This window comes from Brachypodium distachyon, chromosome 1, assembly GCF_000005505.3.
Source record: "Brachypodium distachyon strain Bd21 chromosome 1, Brachypodium_distachyon_v3.0, whole genome shotgun sequence".
In the NCBI taxonomy this organism is placed as follows: domain Eukaryota; kingdom Viridiplantae; phylum Streptophyta; class Magnoliopsida; order Poales; family Poaceae; genus Brachypodium; species Brachypodium distachyon.
Genome location: NC_016131.3, coordinates 65,732,664 through 65,747,315, shown reverse-complemented (window position 1 = coordinate 65,747,315; position 14,652 = coordinate 65,732,664). Strand labels below are relative to the sequence as shown.

Here is a 14,652-nt window from a genome sequence, read left to right as displayed (position 1 = left end):
TTTTGTTTCTCTTTCAATTTGGGTAGGCTTTTGAGTGGGTGCGAAACATATGTTTGTGTACGTGAAAGTGATTCACCCATTACTTTTCTTTGTGGATTCCCGCTTAATAGTAGTACGGCTGTCTTACGACTCAAATCAAACCGAAAAAGCCGCTAACACCACTACGCTTTTTTCCGTCTTGAGGGTCCACTCATCGTCTTGTGCCAAGTTCTTATAAAATCCAAGACGCTTAGCACATGATTAGATATCACAAAATGTTGTCATCACCACCAAAACCATTTAGGAGAGAAAATGCCCTTGCACCTTGGGCCGGCCCGGCACGACCCGTTTATATTTTTTCAGGATTTACTCATTTTTGGCCCATTAACCTTTTCAATTGTGGCCCAACCCACCATTTTTCCCCTTTTAGTACATCATTTGTTGTTGTTTTGACCTAGTTTAACCATTTTCCCCTTTTATTTCTCTGATCTCGCCTAGCCCAATTTTTATTCAATTTTTTATCTAATCTGGCCCAGCCCAACATTTTTTCCAATTTTTTCACTGATCTGACCAATGTGCTGAGGCGGGCTTCATTGGGCCCAAGCCGGCCTGACCGGTCTCCATATTGACCGGGCTTGAGGGGGCTGGTTCCGGGCTAGGCCCGGCCCGTTAGCCATCTTTTTTTTTAGAATACTTCATGCGTCTCATACTCTCATTTTTTTCTTTCTACCTTCCCTCCCTGGGCCCTGGGCCATCTCGCTGCCGAGCGCCCCAACCCCGTCTTTCTCCTCGCGCGAGCGCCGCCACCCCTCCCTCCCCATCCCGCTGCCGAGCGCCCCAGCCCCCTCCCTCCGTCGCTCGTGTCCTCTCCAATCACTTGGAGACATGGGGGAAGTGGAGAATAAGCTCGAGGACTATGAGGTCAAGAAGGAAGGCGAGGCTGAGATCCTCATGCTCAAGAGCAACGCCGTGTTTTTCAATCCCGTTCAGGTATCTTCGTTCTTTTTTTGTTGTTGTTTTCTATACGTTCTAGATCAGGGATTAAAGTCCTTTGTTAACCTGTGGGCTACAGCGATTGCAGGGCTTTGGTTTTAACATTTGCACTGTATATATTACTACAGTCACATCCTGTCTTCTGCCTGATCGGTGTGTAGCTATTCTGGATCTTTGAGTTGCCATGGAATGTAGCTTTCCTTTATGGAATAAGTACTATTTTTTGATAGTTGATAGTATCAGGTCAAATAGAGACAAATGATACTAAGGCACGGTTGATATTAGCTATTGTTTTAAAGTTAAAAGGAAAACCACATTCCATTATAAAGTTATGTAGCGATCATTCCAGTTAACCATCATGCACAGTTATGTAAGTTCAATTTTACTGCTTTGATTAGGTGCACAACAGAGACATGTCAATTGCTGTTTTAAGGACCTTTGTTTCCAAGCGCAAGGAAGAGCATGAGGCACAGATGAACAAAAGGAATAAGTCACAGAAAAAAGGAAATCATAGTGAAACATCCGTTGTAAATGAAGAAGCTGTTTTAACTAGCCAGCATGATGAAATGGATGTTGTTCTTGAAAAGGAGCCAAATCAGGCCACGGATGAAATAGAGGGTCCGTCAAAAGAAGCAACAAAGACACCTTCCTGGAAAGTAACCAGAGAGCTTAAGGCACCAATTGTTCTTGAGGTGAGGTATCTCTTACACATGAAAGATGCAGTACCTATTTCTGCGTGAAGTTTGAACCATAAGGATATCTAATCAAGTCTCTGTCCTCATATTAACACTACCTGAAATCTAATTGCATGGACAAAACCAAATGCAGGCTTTGGCTGCTTCTGGGTTGAGGTCTCTCCGTTATGCTCGTGAAGTAGATGGATTAGGAAAGGTAGTTGCTCTCGACAATGATAAAGGTAACGACACAACTTTCTAACTTCATCATTTCTAGTTATGGATGCTACTGTGCTTGCATTCAATGTGGTTTTCTTTTCTTCAGCTTCTGTTGAAGCTTGCAAGAGGAACATAAAGTTTAACGGGGCTTCTGCTGTTAGTAAGGTGGAAGCTCACTTGGCTGATGCTCGAGTTTACATGCTCACCCATCCAAAAGAATTTGATGTGGTAAGGCTTCTAAATATTTCCAAAGTTAACTCTACCTTACCCCTAGACTTTCTAAGATGGGACCATTTTCTGTGTTATAAGAAATGCCAGCGTGATAAATTCAGCCTTTTTTTATTGGATAGCTTTGATTGGAAGCATGCATCTGATTAGTAGGTTATAACAGTTGTACTCTCCCTTTTGTCATGTCTCTGGAGATTTTTGCCAACACCTTTTTTGTGGATTTGTTTCCTTCACCTGTTTTTGGATTTTATGTGCATTACTCGGCAGAATATTCAGTATGGACCAAATCCAAGGTTCTATCTTTTGGAGTATTTGGAATTTATGTTGCAAGGATCTTAGGTGGACGTTGTTCTTGGTCCAAAGGCTCAAAATAAATCTTTAAACATGGCACTGGATCATCGCATTAAGTATAAATGATTGATAGTTTGATACCATAATTTTACAGATTAATGTTATTTAGCCTTACACCATATTTGTTTTGTTCTCTTTATTATCTTTCTTGCAAGTTCACATTTCTTGATTGTTTTTTAGGTTGATCTTGACCCCTATGGGTCACCATCTGTGTTCCTCGACTCAGCTGTACAAGCCGTTGCTGATGGTGGGTTATTGATGTGCACAGCCACTGATTTGGCAGTTCTGTGTGGAACCAATGGAGAAGTTTGCTACTCCAAGTATGGGCATCACTTATGAAAAAAAAAAGTTCAATCTGAGTACGTCTTTGTCTAAGTTGTAACAATTTATTCTGTTACACAGGTATGGCTCCTATCCAGTCAAAGGCAAGTATTGCCACGAAATGGCTTTGAGAATCCTCCTTGCCAGTATTGAGGTACGCACAGAGCAAATTCTGAGTTATTTTCAGTCTGAACCTTTGATAGGCTGAACCATGATCAGTGGACTAGCTATCGTAAAAGGCTATCATTAAACATATGTTACCTCTTACCCAATCAAACAATTCGCAATTTCAATATCTCTTGAGGTACTATATTTTAGATTCAGTTACTAGCTTATGCTGATTGATCCGTAAATTCAACTCTAGTTCCCTCATCCTTTATGTATCTTAAGTCTTGATTTGCTTACCATTTTCTCTTTACACCAGAGCCATGCAAATCGGTACAAGAGATATATTGTGCCTGTTCTCTCTGTGTTTATGGATTTCTATGTCCGTGTTTTTGTTCGAGTATTCACGTGAGTATTTTTTGCCTTGCTTTATATTTACTTCTGTGTAATTTACTCTGTTCTTTTCAATATTTGGTCAAAGAACTTGGTGAATTTTCTGATTCAGCAGTATATTTGGATTTAATTGCAGGTCTGCAAGTGAAATAAAGAATACTCCCCTCAAACTTTCTTATGTATATCAATGTGCTGGTTGTGATTCTTTCCATCTTCAGTGCCTTGGGAGAACGGTTACTAAGGTATGTTTTGCGTACCGTTCATCCCTTCAGTATATTTTTCCTCAATTCTACTTGCCAGTCTGAAGCTTACCTTTTCATTGATCTTTCTGTATGAACTGAAGAATAACAGCGTAAAGTATGCGCCTGGTATTGGTCCTGTTGTTCCTCAAGAGTGCAGCGACTGTGGAAAGAAATTTAATGTGGGTGGACCAATATGGTCAGCTCCTATTCATGATCAAGATTGGGTACTTTCTACACTGACAGATGTTAGGTCAATGAAGGACAGATATCCTGCATACAACAAAATTACTTCAGTTCTAACTACTGTGTCGGAGGTATTGTCATGGCTGTTATCTCTCTTTTCCCAAGCTGTTATTGTTGATGTGCATGTGATTATGCAAACTGATCTCTGGTTTCTTAGTGTTATTATCTTCACCAGATTGATGATACTCTTTAGAATATTAAACCACGATCTATGAATTCAAAGAGTTTGTAAGCAAGGCTGATGCTTGAATGAAATATTAATCATGATTCATAAAGATAAAGAAACAATGATATCTGAAGACCCAAGCTATAATTTTGCTGTCCAGTAAATTGGTTATTCCAGCTACAAGTAGTAGACCATTTCCTGGCTGGTCAGTAATTTTCCTTTTCCTTGATAAAAGATGTAGCTAGTAAATTTGCAGTGAGTTTAACCAATATTTGTGGGATTTATAGAAATTTAGACTATATGGCTGAGCATTTGTTGTTGCGTCTGGTTCATATTTTGTGGAGAAATAATTATATGCAGTTGATGAATTATTATATATTCTGTTTAAATTTGATTCGTCTTTTTCTTATTATGCAGGAATTGCATGACATTCCATTGTTTTTTAGTCTCCATAACATATCTGGTACTGTTAAGTGCACATCTCCGTCTTCAGTTATGTTCCGGTCTGCAGTTATAAATGCTGGATATCAGATTTCAAGCAGCCACGTTAATCCGCTTGGGCTCAAATCGGATGCCCCTTGGGATGTTATTTGGGACATCATGCGCTGCTGGGTAAATATTGATTGTTACTTTTGGTCATAACTTTCATTCAGCATATAGACTCAAGTAGTGTACCCTATAGGGTACTTTTATCTTCCTAACCTTTTGGAATACTTCAACCCAGGTGAAAAATCATCCTATCAAGGAACAACCACGTGACTCTCCAGGCACGGCAATACTTTCAAAATCGCCAAAACTAGAAGTATGCTATTTATTGTGATTAAAATGCCCCCATGTGCTTTTCACCGCACACGACAAAATTGCTTCTTTTTTTCACTCTTCATTTTGTGTTTTGATAGGCAAGTTTCTCTCGAGCAGTTGCTGCCCTCAGCAAGGCTCAGGCAAAGAAGGTCAAGCGGTTTCTTCCAAACCCAGAAAGTCATTGGGGTCCGAAGGTCAGGGCAGGTAGGAAGATTACTAGTAAGCACATCTCTCTGCTAGGGGCAGAAGCTATCAACGGAGCTATCAGCCACGAAGATGGAAATGGAGTCTTGACAGAAAAACCTGCTTCACATATTGGAGAGACTGTTACAGATGAAGAGAGGGAACCTTCAACCAAACGCCAAAAAACTGGAGATGGCGAACTGGCCGGTGAACCTTGATTGGCATGGTCTCGTTAAACTTTTGTTTGTTAATCTTTATATCGCTCTCATTGTTTGATGGTTGTGAGCTGACTGATCATTGTCACCTCTTGGTGAACTGTTTTTGGCAACGAATTTTGATCGGGACAATTTCACTTGAGATTGTTATATGTATTTGTGTCCATAGTGTTTAATTAGTTGTGACAGATACAGCAATTATACAAGAGAAGGGACAATGGGATATGCTTATCTCTATCCCGACTGCGTCCAGTTGTTGTTGCTGTATCATGTCAAAAGGCAAAGTGATGGAGTTTTTTCTGAGCCAAGGAGGTATTTGCTCGTTGCAAAAGTGGTATTTCTTGGCAAAGTTTTGGTTTTAAGTCAACTTTTAACTAAATACTCCCTCCGTCTCATATTAAGCGACGAAATATTACATGTATCTAGATGTTTTTTGAATATAGATACATTCATATTAGGGAAAAATTGAGTCACTTAATATGGGACGGATGGAGTAGGACTTATTTCGTTTTAACTTTTCTTTACTGAATACCCAAACCTTTACCAAGAAGTACCACTCTCGTGCAATTACAAATTCTTATGAAGTATATTTAAATTGTGATGCTTTAGATGAAACATTGGCCAAAACGTAGGGCAAAATGTAGCTGATCGGGTCCGTAGTAAATGACAACTCTGTTGATTGTCTGTTTGGTGGTTCTTGTGCTGGTGTTTTGGGGAGATTACGTATTTAGGTTCACTGCAGTTGTAACCATTTTGGTGCTGGTAATTAACACCATCCTGCGTTTTGTTTCTGTCATTTGTTGTAGGACTCTATTTGGCCTCCGATCGAGATTTAGTACAACATTATATTAATTTTGCACTAAATCTCCAACACTTATTATAGATCGGAGGGGTAGAAAATACCGCTGAGGAACGCGACAAATATGCAGGCGTGGGGCGACGATCGTTTGTTGAACGCATTATTTGAGAGCAGCGTGCTTTGTGCTGGCTTCTGAAAATTCTTTTTCTTTCTCTTCTGTAAGTTGATGTGTTGGCCCTTGATGCATAGCATCGGTTTAATAAGATCATTGCTATGTTTATCCGAGTATCCAGAGATAACTAGATTTTGTTTGTTTTTCGAACAAATAAGAAGAACAAAATCAGAGGTATGTTGGGCCGGGTGGCACTATATTGCATGATTGCATCCATGGGCAAAGTCCAAAGCCGACTACAAGTCTGCAGCAGAAACAAATGTCTAGAACCAGACGGGAAAGCCCAGACTCCAAGTCACCTGCCGCGCGTCTGCGTGCACGGAACTAGAGCTGGTCGTGCACCCAGTTTCTAAAATAAAAGAACTGGTCGTGCACCCGTGTTGTGTGGGTGCGTGCAGTCCTGGGTGATTGCATGGTCATCTATCGCAGATCCTCCTAGTCAAAACCAGCACCCACTCTGTAGCCACAATTATGACCGCGCTAGCTGCCCGCGGCTGCACATCATCACGTTATATCTACCTCACGTGCACATGCGTATCCGAAGCTTGTTTGTCCAGCAGATTTATCATTTCCCAGACGCGCGAGCTCGCTGGAATTATTTAAACAGATTTTCCGGTCCGAGGTGTGAAAGAAAACCAGTCACCGTTGAAGGCGTGAGCCGGGCCGTGCACTCGTGCTGCCGAGCGTGGCAGGAACAGAACAGAAGCTGGCAGGGTCCCGCCGCACGTGGCCCGGCCGGCTCCCCCCCCCCCCCCCCCCCCCCCATGCGCCGCCGTGGACTCCATTCCACGCGGGGTGAGCTCGTATGTATACTACTACGTGACCGGCGGCCACACGACGTGTGCGACGTGACACCCCACCCAACGGGCTACAGGGTACTACAACGGGGGGTCCCAGCCGCAACCCCGTAGTGAGGCGCCGGGGTCCGGAAGCGACGGTCCAGGTCCGGTTGGTGGGGGCTCCGTCGGGCCCGCCACCCCCACGTGCGATGTTGAGGCTTGTCTTTGCTCCGTCCTTGCCGGACTCCATCCAGCCCATCCCCGTGGCTGGCACTGGCAGGTCAACGGTCAGCATCAAGGCACATGATCCTACTACTCCTGTGATCCTGTCCTGCCGCCGCGGCAGGGAGCGCGGCGTCGATCTTAAAGCACCCACACGCGCGCGCGCTCACGGGTCATCAAATTCGTGTCCAACGTCTAAGACCTGCCGGCCGTGCCGTGCCGCTCCACCTGTACGTGTGACGAAACGCGAGGCGCACGGAGGAGTTTTCAGGTGACGTGAGAGAGGGAGTGGGTGCGAGCCAGCCTGCTGAGGAGGACACTGTATGTATGGCCGTGCGCCCGTGCGTGCGAACGAAGAGGTTTTTTTTAATGAAGGACACGCTCGTGCGTGCTGCGTCGGCCGCTTCTTCGGTCGATCTCCTCAACGCAACAAAGGGGGGGACGACAGTCGACAGTGCTGTCCTGTCGTACTTATACTGGAGCACCTCTCGGCCTTTTTATTTTTTCGCCCCTCATTATTACCGTCGCGATCGAGCGTGGCCGCCGGCCGGTGTCTCTCCTCCCCTCCGCTCCATGCAGTTCAGTTGCACGCATGCATGCATGCCCGCGCCGCACGCACTCGCGCGGCAATTTGCATGCGTACGTTCGTTAATCGTGTGGTTGTGGCGCGGGGCTCCCGCTCGCCTCCAGCCCTCCATCTCGCGCGGTCGGGTTCCCTCTCGCTTCGGCAGCTGGTGCACGGTGCCATGGAAGCTGAAACCTAGTAATTTACGTAACCCTGTCGGGTCCATTCGCCGGTTGCTCGCTCCCTGCCTGCCTACTCCTGGATTTCCTCGTCTCGTTTTGCGCTGTGTGGACTTCTCTCTCATTTTCCGTCGAGAGCTAGCATGGCAGGCATGATCGTTCTTGTTGTCAGCTGGACACAGCATACTGTGGGCGTTTGTTTATTTTACTCATTTTTTGCGAGTAATGTGGGTGGTTTTGAGGTTCCGTGCATTCTGGCGTTAGATACTACGGAGTACTACTGGCTCCATCATGCTTGTGCGTGAGTTAGGATCGGGAACCCACCTAAATAAATTTTCACCGCTTGCTGTGGCATCTTCCGTGTTATTCATTGCGCGGAATAGTTACATGGACGACCTTTGCTGCCGGTAATAGCGGGTCAGTCAAATAAACCCGCCGGTACAGTACTTGCTACTGCGAGCTATACACTGCTTACTCCATTAAATATCTCCCTACCCTGATGTAGCACATGCAGAACGCAGCCGAGGAGAAGAACCGAGACATGTTGCAGAGCTCTGCCCAGGTGAAACAAACGAACACGAGGAGATCGCCAATCCGATCGAGTCAAACCAAAACCAATGCGCGACAGGATTTAGCACGCGCCCTGGCCAGAAAACTATCGAACGTCGGAAAGATTCTGATGCCACGGGGGGGACAGACTTTCCCGTTACCAAAAAAAAATGATGCCGCCGTTTCCAAGTGCACCTTGGGTCGCGCCGGCCGGCGAGCACAGACATAGACAGAGTATCTAGCAAGCACCCACTTGAAGAATCCATTAGCAATCGGCAACATGATGGGGAAAAAGAAACATCATGACTCCGCCCCTCATGTGTAGCAATAGTACCCGCCATCGAATCGATCGATCAGCCCTTTTACGAGCCATTGGCACTGGTAGCTAGGCCCCGATCTCATAGTGCCGAGGGGGCTGTATGGATTCCACTGCCTTTAACATCTTACGATGCCAGGAGAAAAACAAATACGCCCACGCTTTGCACGGGTGCATTCACTTTGGGAAGTCATTATCGAAAAAAAAAATCACTTTGGCAAGTGAGCATCGATCGTATCAGATTGGCCAGGAAATGATTGGCATGGTTCTTTTTCCAGTGGCGTATCGATTCTCCTCCAGAAATCGGTGAGCAGCATGCGAGCCACGCTGCTCGACCGTCGCTACTCCTTTCTTACCAGGCATGACAAGATAGGGAGCGTCACATCGGCGTTTGGCGCAGGCACATGGACTGTCTGTGCCTTGGACAGGAGAAGGAGGGGCCACGGAGACACAGTGTTGGTTTGTTCGAGCACTCGAGTTGAGCTTTAGCCCCCTTCTGCTGCTCCAGCTCTACCACCGCTTGTGTATTTAAACAAGTGAGGAGGGTATCACGGTAACATCGGTAATAGTTGTGCTTGTACAGTATCCCCACGTCTGCCGTGCTCGCTAGTGTTACATCATTTTATTTTCGTGCAGCGAGACCGTGATCCTGCGTGCGTACGTGCTACCTTTTCCCTGTCTTTTCTTTCTGGCGGCCAACATCACCTAATCTCTTCCCATCGCGCAATAAACGTTACAGTGGGCTGGCTGGGTGCTCGACTGCTCGGGTGTGAAGAGCCCGTGCATCCCTATCAGCGGCCGGGGACCGGGCATGAGTCCATTTCAGTTCCCGGTTAAATCAAGTTTAGTTAATTAGCAAGCCTGAAAGCGCACGTCTTCTGCTAGCTACTGTATCTTCTTGACCTGACTTTGCTACATTCTGCGAGATGATTCAGTTTGTCTCTTGGGAAATCGGGCAGGAGTAGCTGATATCGTAAACTAATAAGCAGGGCATGGGTTTCCACGTTGAGAAAAAATTAGCTTAATTTCGCGTGATCCAAGGGAGGATCGGAGTGGACTGGCGTCTAAATGTGGCACCACAGTTTATAAGGCTCATCACGATCGATAGCCGCCAGCTAGCTAGGTACTACGTAAGCCACCAACCTGTAACAGCAGACTAATTGCGTGTTCCTGCTGCCCGAGAGCACAATGCATAGCCGGGCCCTACGTGTATGTTGTTCATGGCCACGTCCTTATCATTGTTTCCGGCCCGTTTCAGGAAGATTTTTAATGGGGGCCGGGGCAAGTCCTCGCAGTAGTACTAATTGCAGTGCCTATTTGGCCAGGCCAGTCTGCCTAAACCCACGGCACGAAGGACGGATTTTGATTACAAGTGATTGATGATCATACCGTGTGGAGCTGGGAAAGATTAATTTTGATCAGCCGGTTGCGTTTTGGCGCATCTGCGCAGGTGGATGTGTTGCGGCTAAAGATTCAGGTGCGTGGCGCCAAACGCGTCCAAAGGCCAAAGGCCTCAAACCCAGCTGTTAGATCACGGGCGGGTCGTGCGGTAGCACAGCATCCGTACGAGCAAAGCACAGTAAAGGCGACCCACGGCCGGGCAGGCCCTCCACACGAGCGCACAGCGCGCCCGCAGAAGCCTTGCAGATTCATCATGCCAACGACCGCCACCACTTGCCCGGGCGACCCGACCATGGACCGATCCGTCTGTGGAGGGTACGTTGGCCATGGCCGGGTACGTTGGCCATGGCCCGGATTCACCACCAGCTGTGCTGCAACGTGAGAGTGGCCAAAGCAGAAACAGTTGCGTGGCCTAGCTAGCAGCGCACCCAGATACATATAGTAACCTCTCTCTCTTGCACATTGTTTGATGCTTTGATTCCTCTCTCGATTGATCTACCGCTCCAACCCCGTTGTCTGCAATTAACAAAGGGTTCCAAAGCGTACGTGACTGACGTAATGTGACTGGGCATCGTCAATTAATAACTGCTTCAGCCTCAGATCAGTACAAGTGAGGCTATGCATAGTGCTAGCAGTATTTCTTTTTCTTTTCTCTTTCAGTCTCTTTACATTTGGTATGTGCTGGGTTCTGCTCGCTGGCTCCTCCAAGCGAACGATGGAGGTGGTGAGGGGGAAGGGGGGGCACGGCACCAACACCAAGTGCAATAATGGAGTGCGTCAGATGGCCACGCCGGAAAATGGCAGTCCCAGAAGGGTCAGGACAAAGAAAAGGATGCCATCACCGTCACCATCCCCATTTACTGCCGGCCCCTTCCTTCCTAATCCCAACGCAATGCTGCCTCTTGCTCACAGCTCTCTTCATCGTCTTCCTACCTACACCACGCACGCTCTTGTTGAACCTCTTGTCAATTTGATTCCTCTTATGTCCACTTGCGCCTCTCTCTATTTGGCATATACGTATCACCACCGCGACCCGGGAATCGAAGAAATGGCAACAGAAGGTAGAAAAAATAAAATTAAGGAGAGAAAGAGCAGAGAATGGTGTGGTGACATCACAATAGTATGTTGTTGCGTCTCATTTCTTTACCTATACATCGGCAGTGACAACTTTGCAGCCTTGCCCTGCCAGTACAACAGTAGAAGAAGATCCACTAGATTTCAGCTAGGCCTAGCTAGGCCTGTCTGTGTTTTCTCCTAGCTTCTGCAGCACCTGTAACAACCAGATCCCCATCTCCTTCAGAAGGCGATCCCAAAACTTGCCCACACTACCACATCTAAGTACTCTACTAATCACTAACTAATCAAGCACTGGTAACTTCTCCAAGAAACATCCCAGAAATGGGAGGGGGGGGGGGGGGGGGGGAAGAGGAGGAAGAAGAGAAATAAGATTCCTAATTAAGGCTGATCTGTACATACACCACCCAATTAGCCTTCTTCTCGATACCCCTCTCCTGCTTCTGTCCTATGGCTAATCTGGAGAAGGAGCAGGCGAACAGCGGGCCAAGGACGAGAGATCTTGAGCGCCAGGGCGCGGCGGCGGGGCTACGAGCAATCCTTCCAGCAGACGAGCATGGTGACGCAGCGGCGCATGATGTAGAAGCGCGCCCGCTGCTCCTTGACCAGACCCGCGCACCGGCTGGAGAAGGAAGGCGCCGCGCACCCGCCTGCGGAGGAGGCCGCGCCGGCGGCGCCCGCCCGCCGGCCGATCACCTGGTCCCTTGTGCTAGCCGACCTCTTGAGGAACGGGTCCCCGCCGCCGCCGCCAGGGACGCGCCTGCTGCCGTTGTTCCGGCTCTTCTTGGAGAACTTCCACTTCTCGTCCACGTAGAACTCCATGGATCGATTTGTTGCTTCTTCTTCCCTGAGGTGTGCTTGCTTGGTAGGATGGAGTGGTGGAGAGAGGAAGGGTGGGCTGTGGGGAGGGCGAAGACTGAGGGAATCCGCACTATTTATAACGGGTGAGGCTGGAGGGGATGGGGATGGACTGGACCATCCAGTGGGTTGGATTGGGTTAAGATTTCTGGTGTTCGCGTGCCTCTTTGTAAAGCAAGTTAGCACCATGTTTATTTTGCATGGCCGGAAAAAAAGCATGGAATTGTCTTTCATGCTTTCCATTTTAGTTCAACATATTTTCCTTTGTACCTTGTGTATCATGTTTGTTGCTATGGTTCAACCATTAGTCGCTAGTGATGACACGTCTCCACATGCTGCTTTGGGTTAAGATTTCTGATCTTTTCGTGGCTCTCTGCAAAGCAACACCTTTGGTAAGAAAAGAAGCAAGTTAGCACCATGTTTATTTTGCATGGCCGGAAAAAAAAGTATGGAATTGCCTTTCATCTTTCCATTTTAGTTCAACATATTTTCCTTTGTAGCTTGTGTATCATATTTGTTACTATGGTTGAACCGTTAGTCGCTAGTGTTAAGATTTCTGGTTTTCCCGGGCCTCTTTGCAAAGCAAGTTACCACCTTTGGGAAAGAAAAGCAAGTTAGCACCATTTTTATTTTGCACGGCCGAAAAAAAGGGGTCTGGAATTGCCTTTCATACATTTCATTTTAGCTCAAATTAAATATAGGGCGTAAATTAATTTGTGTTGATTGTCACAAAAATTAATGTTTGGCCAAATTCATAACAAAAAATATCAATTATATCATGTCAAACCAAGATAATCAATGAATCTAATGATATTCTTTTGACATTTTACATGTTGAAAATTTTGTTATAAGGCTGGTCTAGAAAGTTTGGCAGTCAACAAAACTTATATACCCTACATTTTTTAATGTACGGAGTAATAAATTATGATATCATATCTTATAAGTCACGTACTGATGAAGTACTCCCTCCGTACCATATTAAGTGACTCAAATTTATCCAACTAGGATGTATCTATGTGTAAAAAGCGTCTAGATACATGTAATAAAAAATCACTTAATATGAGACTGAGGGAGTAATTTTCTGTGAAACTCTTGTCTTAGGGCAACCTAGTATGTCTTATATTACGGAAGATAGGGGGATTTTTATTGATATGATGGTAACAAGCAACAAAAATGACAACTCCGTTGAAAACTTCTCTAGGAGACTGTGATCACGCAATTTGATTGAACTACTTTGTCATGGCGGTGGTTAAAGGTAGTAATGATCATGTAATTTGAATAGAAGAGATGCAGTGACGCCTAGTTTATGGGCAAACGTTTGTTTCCTTTAAATTTTCCAAAAAGGTCGGGCGTGCAATATTTCTCTTAACCGTGACATGGTTGTCACTCTCAATTAGTGGCCGCTCGTTTAGTTTGCGTTTGAAAATACTCTATGCCCACATGCCGACTGTATCGTTCACCTTTCCGCTGTACCGAAATGTGATCAAGCCCCTAAAAATGAATGGCTCGCCGTGTGCCCATTGAAAAGTAGAAAATTAATTTGCAACTGATCTCAATTATGTGAAATCCAATCCTCAATTACTGTTTGCATTAAATTTAAATATTTTCTGATATACGTGCCAAACACTCACACACTGATGTCCGCATGCTGTTTTTTTTTGTCGCAAGCTTAAACCGCAAACATGGATGATAGGAAATACCATCAAGAGTTATATTTTGATATTTTCACCTAAAACATTTGAGAGTGTGCATGCACGAGAAACACAAATTGAAACCTAGTAGTAGACTAGTGGTGGACTTGTAAATCCACAGACTAATCGATTTTTTAAGATTTATTATTTCATCGACACAACTTTTGGTTGAATGTTTGAAATTTACATTTATGACAAACGTAAAGAGAGTGATAGAGGGTGCGTGCTAAAACGTACCTCGACACCGAATTTGCTCCTGGAATAATTCTGACACGAATAGGACCAACTGGAGAAGCAGGTAACGGAGAGAAGATCTATTCTCTAAAAGGGCGAGAGTTTCAATATTTTTTGTAAACGAAAACTTCTCTTGATCTTAATGCTATAACAAGCGATAAAATCATAGAGTATCAAATTCCCTGCCTCTAGGACAAGTCTCGCAACCAACGAGTCAAATGTTAAAATTACAGTGCAAATATGTTAGCAAAAGGTTTTGAAACCCGGCCTCATTTTTGTTGGAAGGCTACCACCACGCACTAGTTGTGATCGAAACGTCCATTAATTCACGAGGCATTGAAATTTTTTGTATTCCAATTTAGATTTCCACTATAAGCAGCTACAGTGCTACACCATCTCCTGTACTACCAGTACGGTGCATGGAGACTTGCCAGCCAATGTATCGCGACGAGAGCTCCGAAAAAAGAAAAGAAAAAACTAATTGCGAGTTCTATTTTTACTGTGGTACTTACCTTTGCCTGCCGTGCTAGTGAACACTTATACTCAAGCTAGCGGTCAAAACCCAAATGTAGAGGACCCGGGTGACGTCCATGTGAGTTTAAATCAATGCAACGACGTAAGACATGCATTGATGCATGCACGTAAACACTCTTTCTTTCTGCAAAGATTGAGACCCGAGACCAATCACTTAATTTCGCAG

General features: G+C 45.5%; 2 protein-coding genes across 2 annotated transcripts; one reads left to right on the top strand and one right to left on the bottom strand.

Annotated features, from left to right (window-relative positions):
- Positions 1 to 717: 717 nt before the first annotated feature.
- LOC100832805 (probable tRNA (guanine(26)-N(2))-dimethyltransferase 1) lies at positions 718 to 5,416 on the top strand. Its single transcript, XM_003558194.4, has 12 exons — positions 718 to 969; positions 1,371 to 1,664; positions 1,801 to 1,888; positions 1,972 to 2,093; positions 2,625 to 2,764; positions 2,847 to 2,919; positions 3,190 to 3,278; positions 3,400 to 3,505; positions 3,607 to 3,819; positions 4,332 to 4,526; positions 4,639 to 4,716; positions 4,814 to 5,416. Exons 1-12 carry the CDS (start codon positions 865 to 867, stop codon positions 5,114 to 5,116), a joined length of 1,806 nt encoding a protein of 601 aa, XP_003558242.1. The 5' UTR covers positions 718 to 864; the 3' UTR covers positions 5,117 to 5,416.
- A 5,778-nt stretch (positions 5,417 to 11,194) lies between these two features.
- On the bottom strand, positions 11,195 to 12,099 carry LOC100832493. Its single transcript, XM_003558193.4, has one exon. It carries the CDS (start codon positions 11,989 to 11,991, stop codon positions 11,698 to 11,700), a length of 294 nt encoding a protein of 97 aa, XP_003558241.1. The 5' UTR covers positions 11,992 to 12,099; the 3' UTR covers positions 11,195 to 11,697.
- Positions 12,100 to 14,652: the final 2,553 nt, after the last annotated feature.

What these genes read in the sequence shown, in the direction of transcription:
- LOC100832805 (XM_003558194.4), top strand. Translation starts at nt 865, where the DNA reads ATGGGGGAAGTGGAGAATAAGCTCGAGGACTATGAGGTCAAGAAGGAA. An exon ending in GGAGAAGTTTGCTACTCCAA is followed by an intron (nt 2,765 to 2,846) that starts GTATGGGCATCA and finishes TCTGTTACACAG; the next exon opens with GTATGGCTCCTATCCAGTCA. An exon ending in TCCTCCTTGCCAGTATTGAG is followed by an intron (nt 2,920 to 3,189) that starts GTACGCACAGAG and finishes TCTTTACACCAG; the next exon opens with AGCCATGCAAATCGGTACAA.
- LOC100832493 (XM_003558193.4), bottom strand. Translation starts at nt 11,991, where the DNA reads ATGGAGTTCTACGTGGACGAGAAGTGGAAGTTCTCCAAGAAGAGCCGG.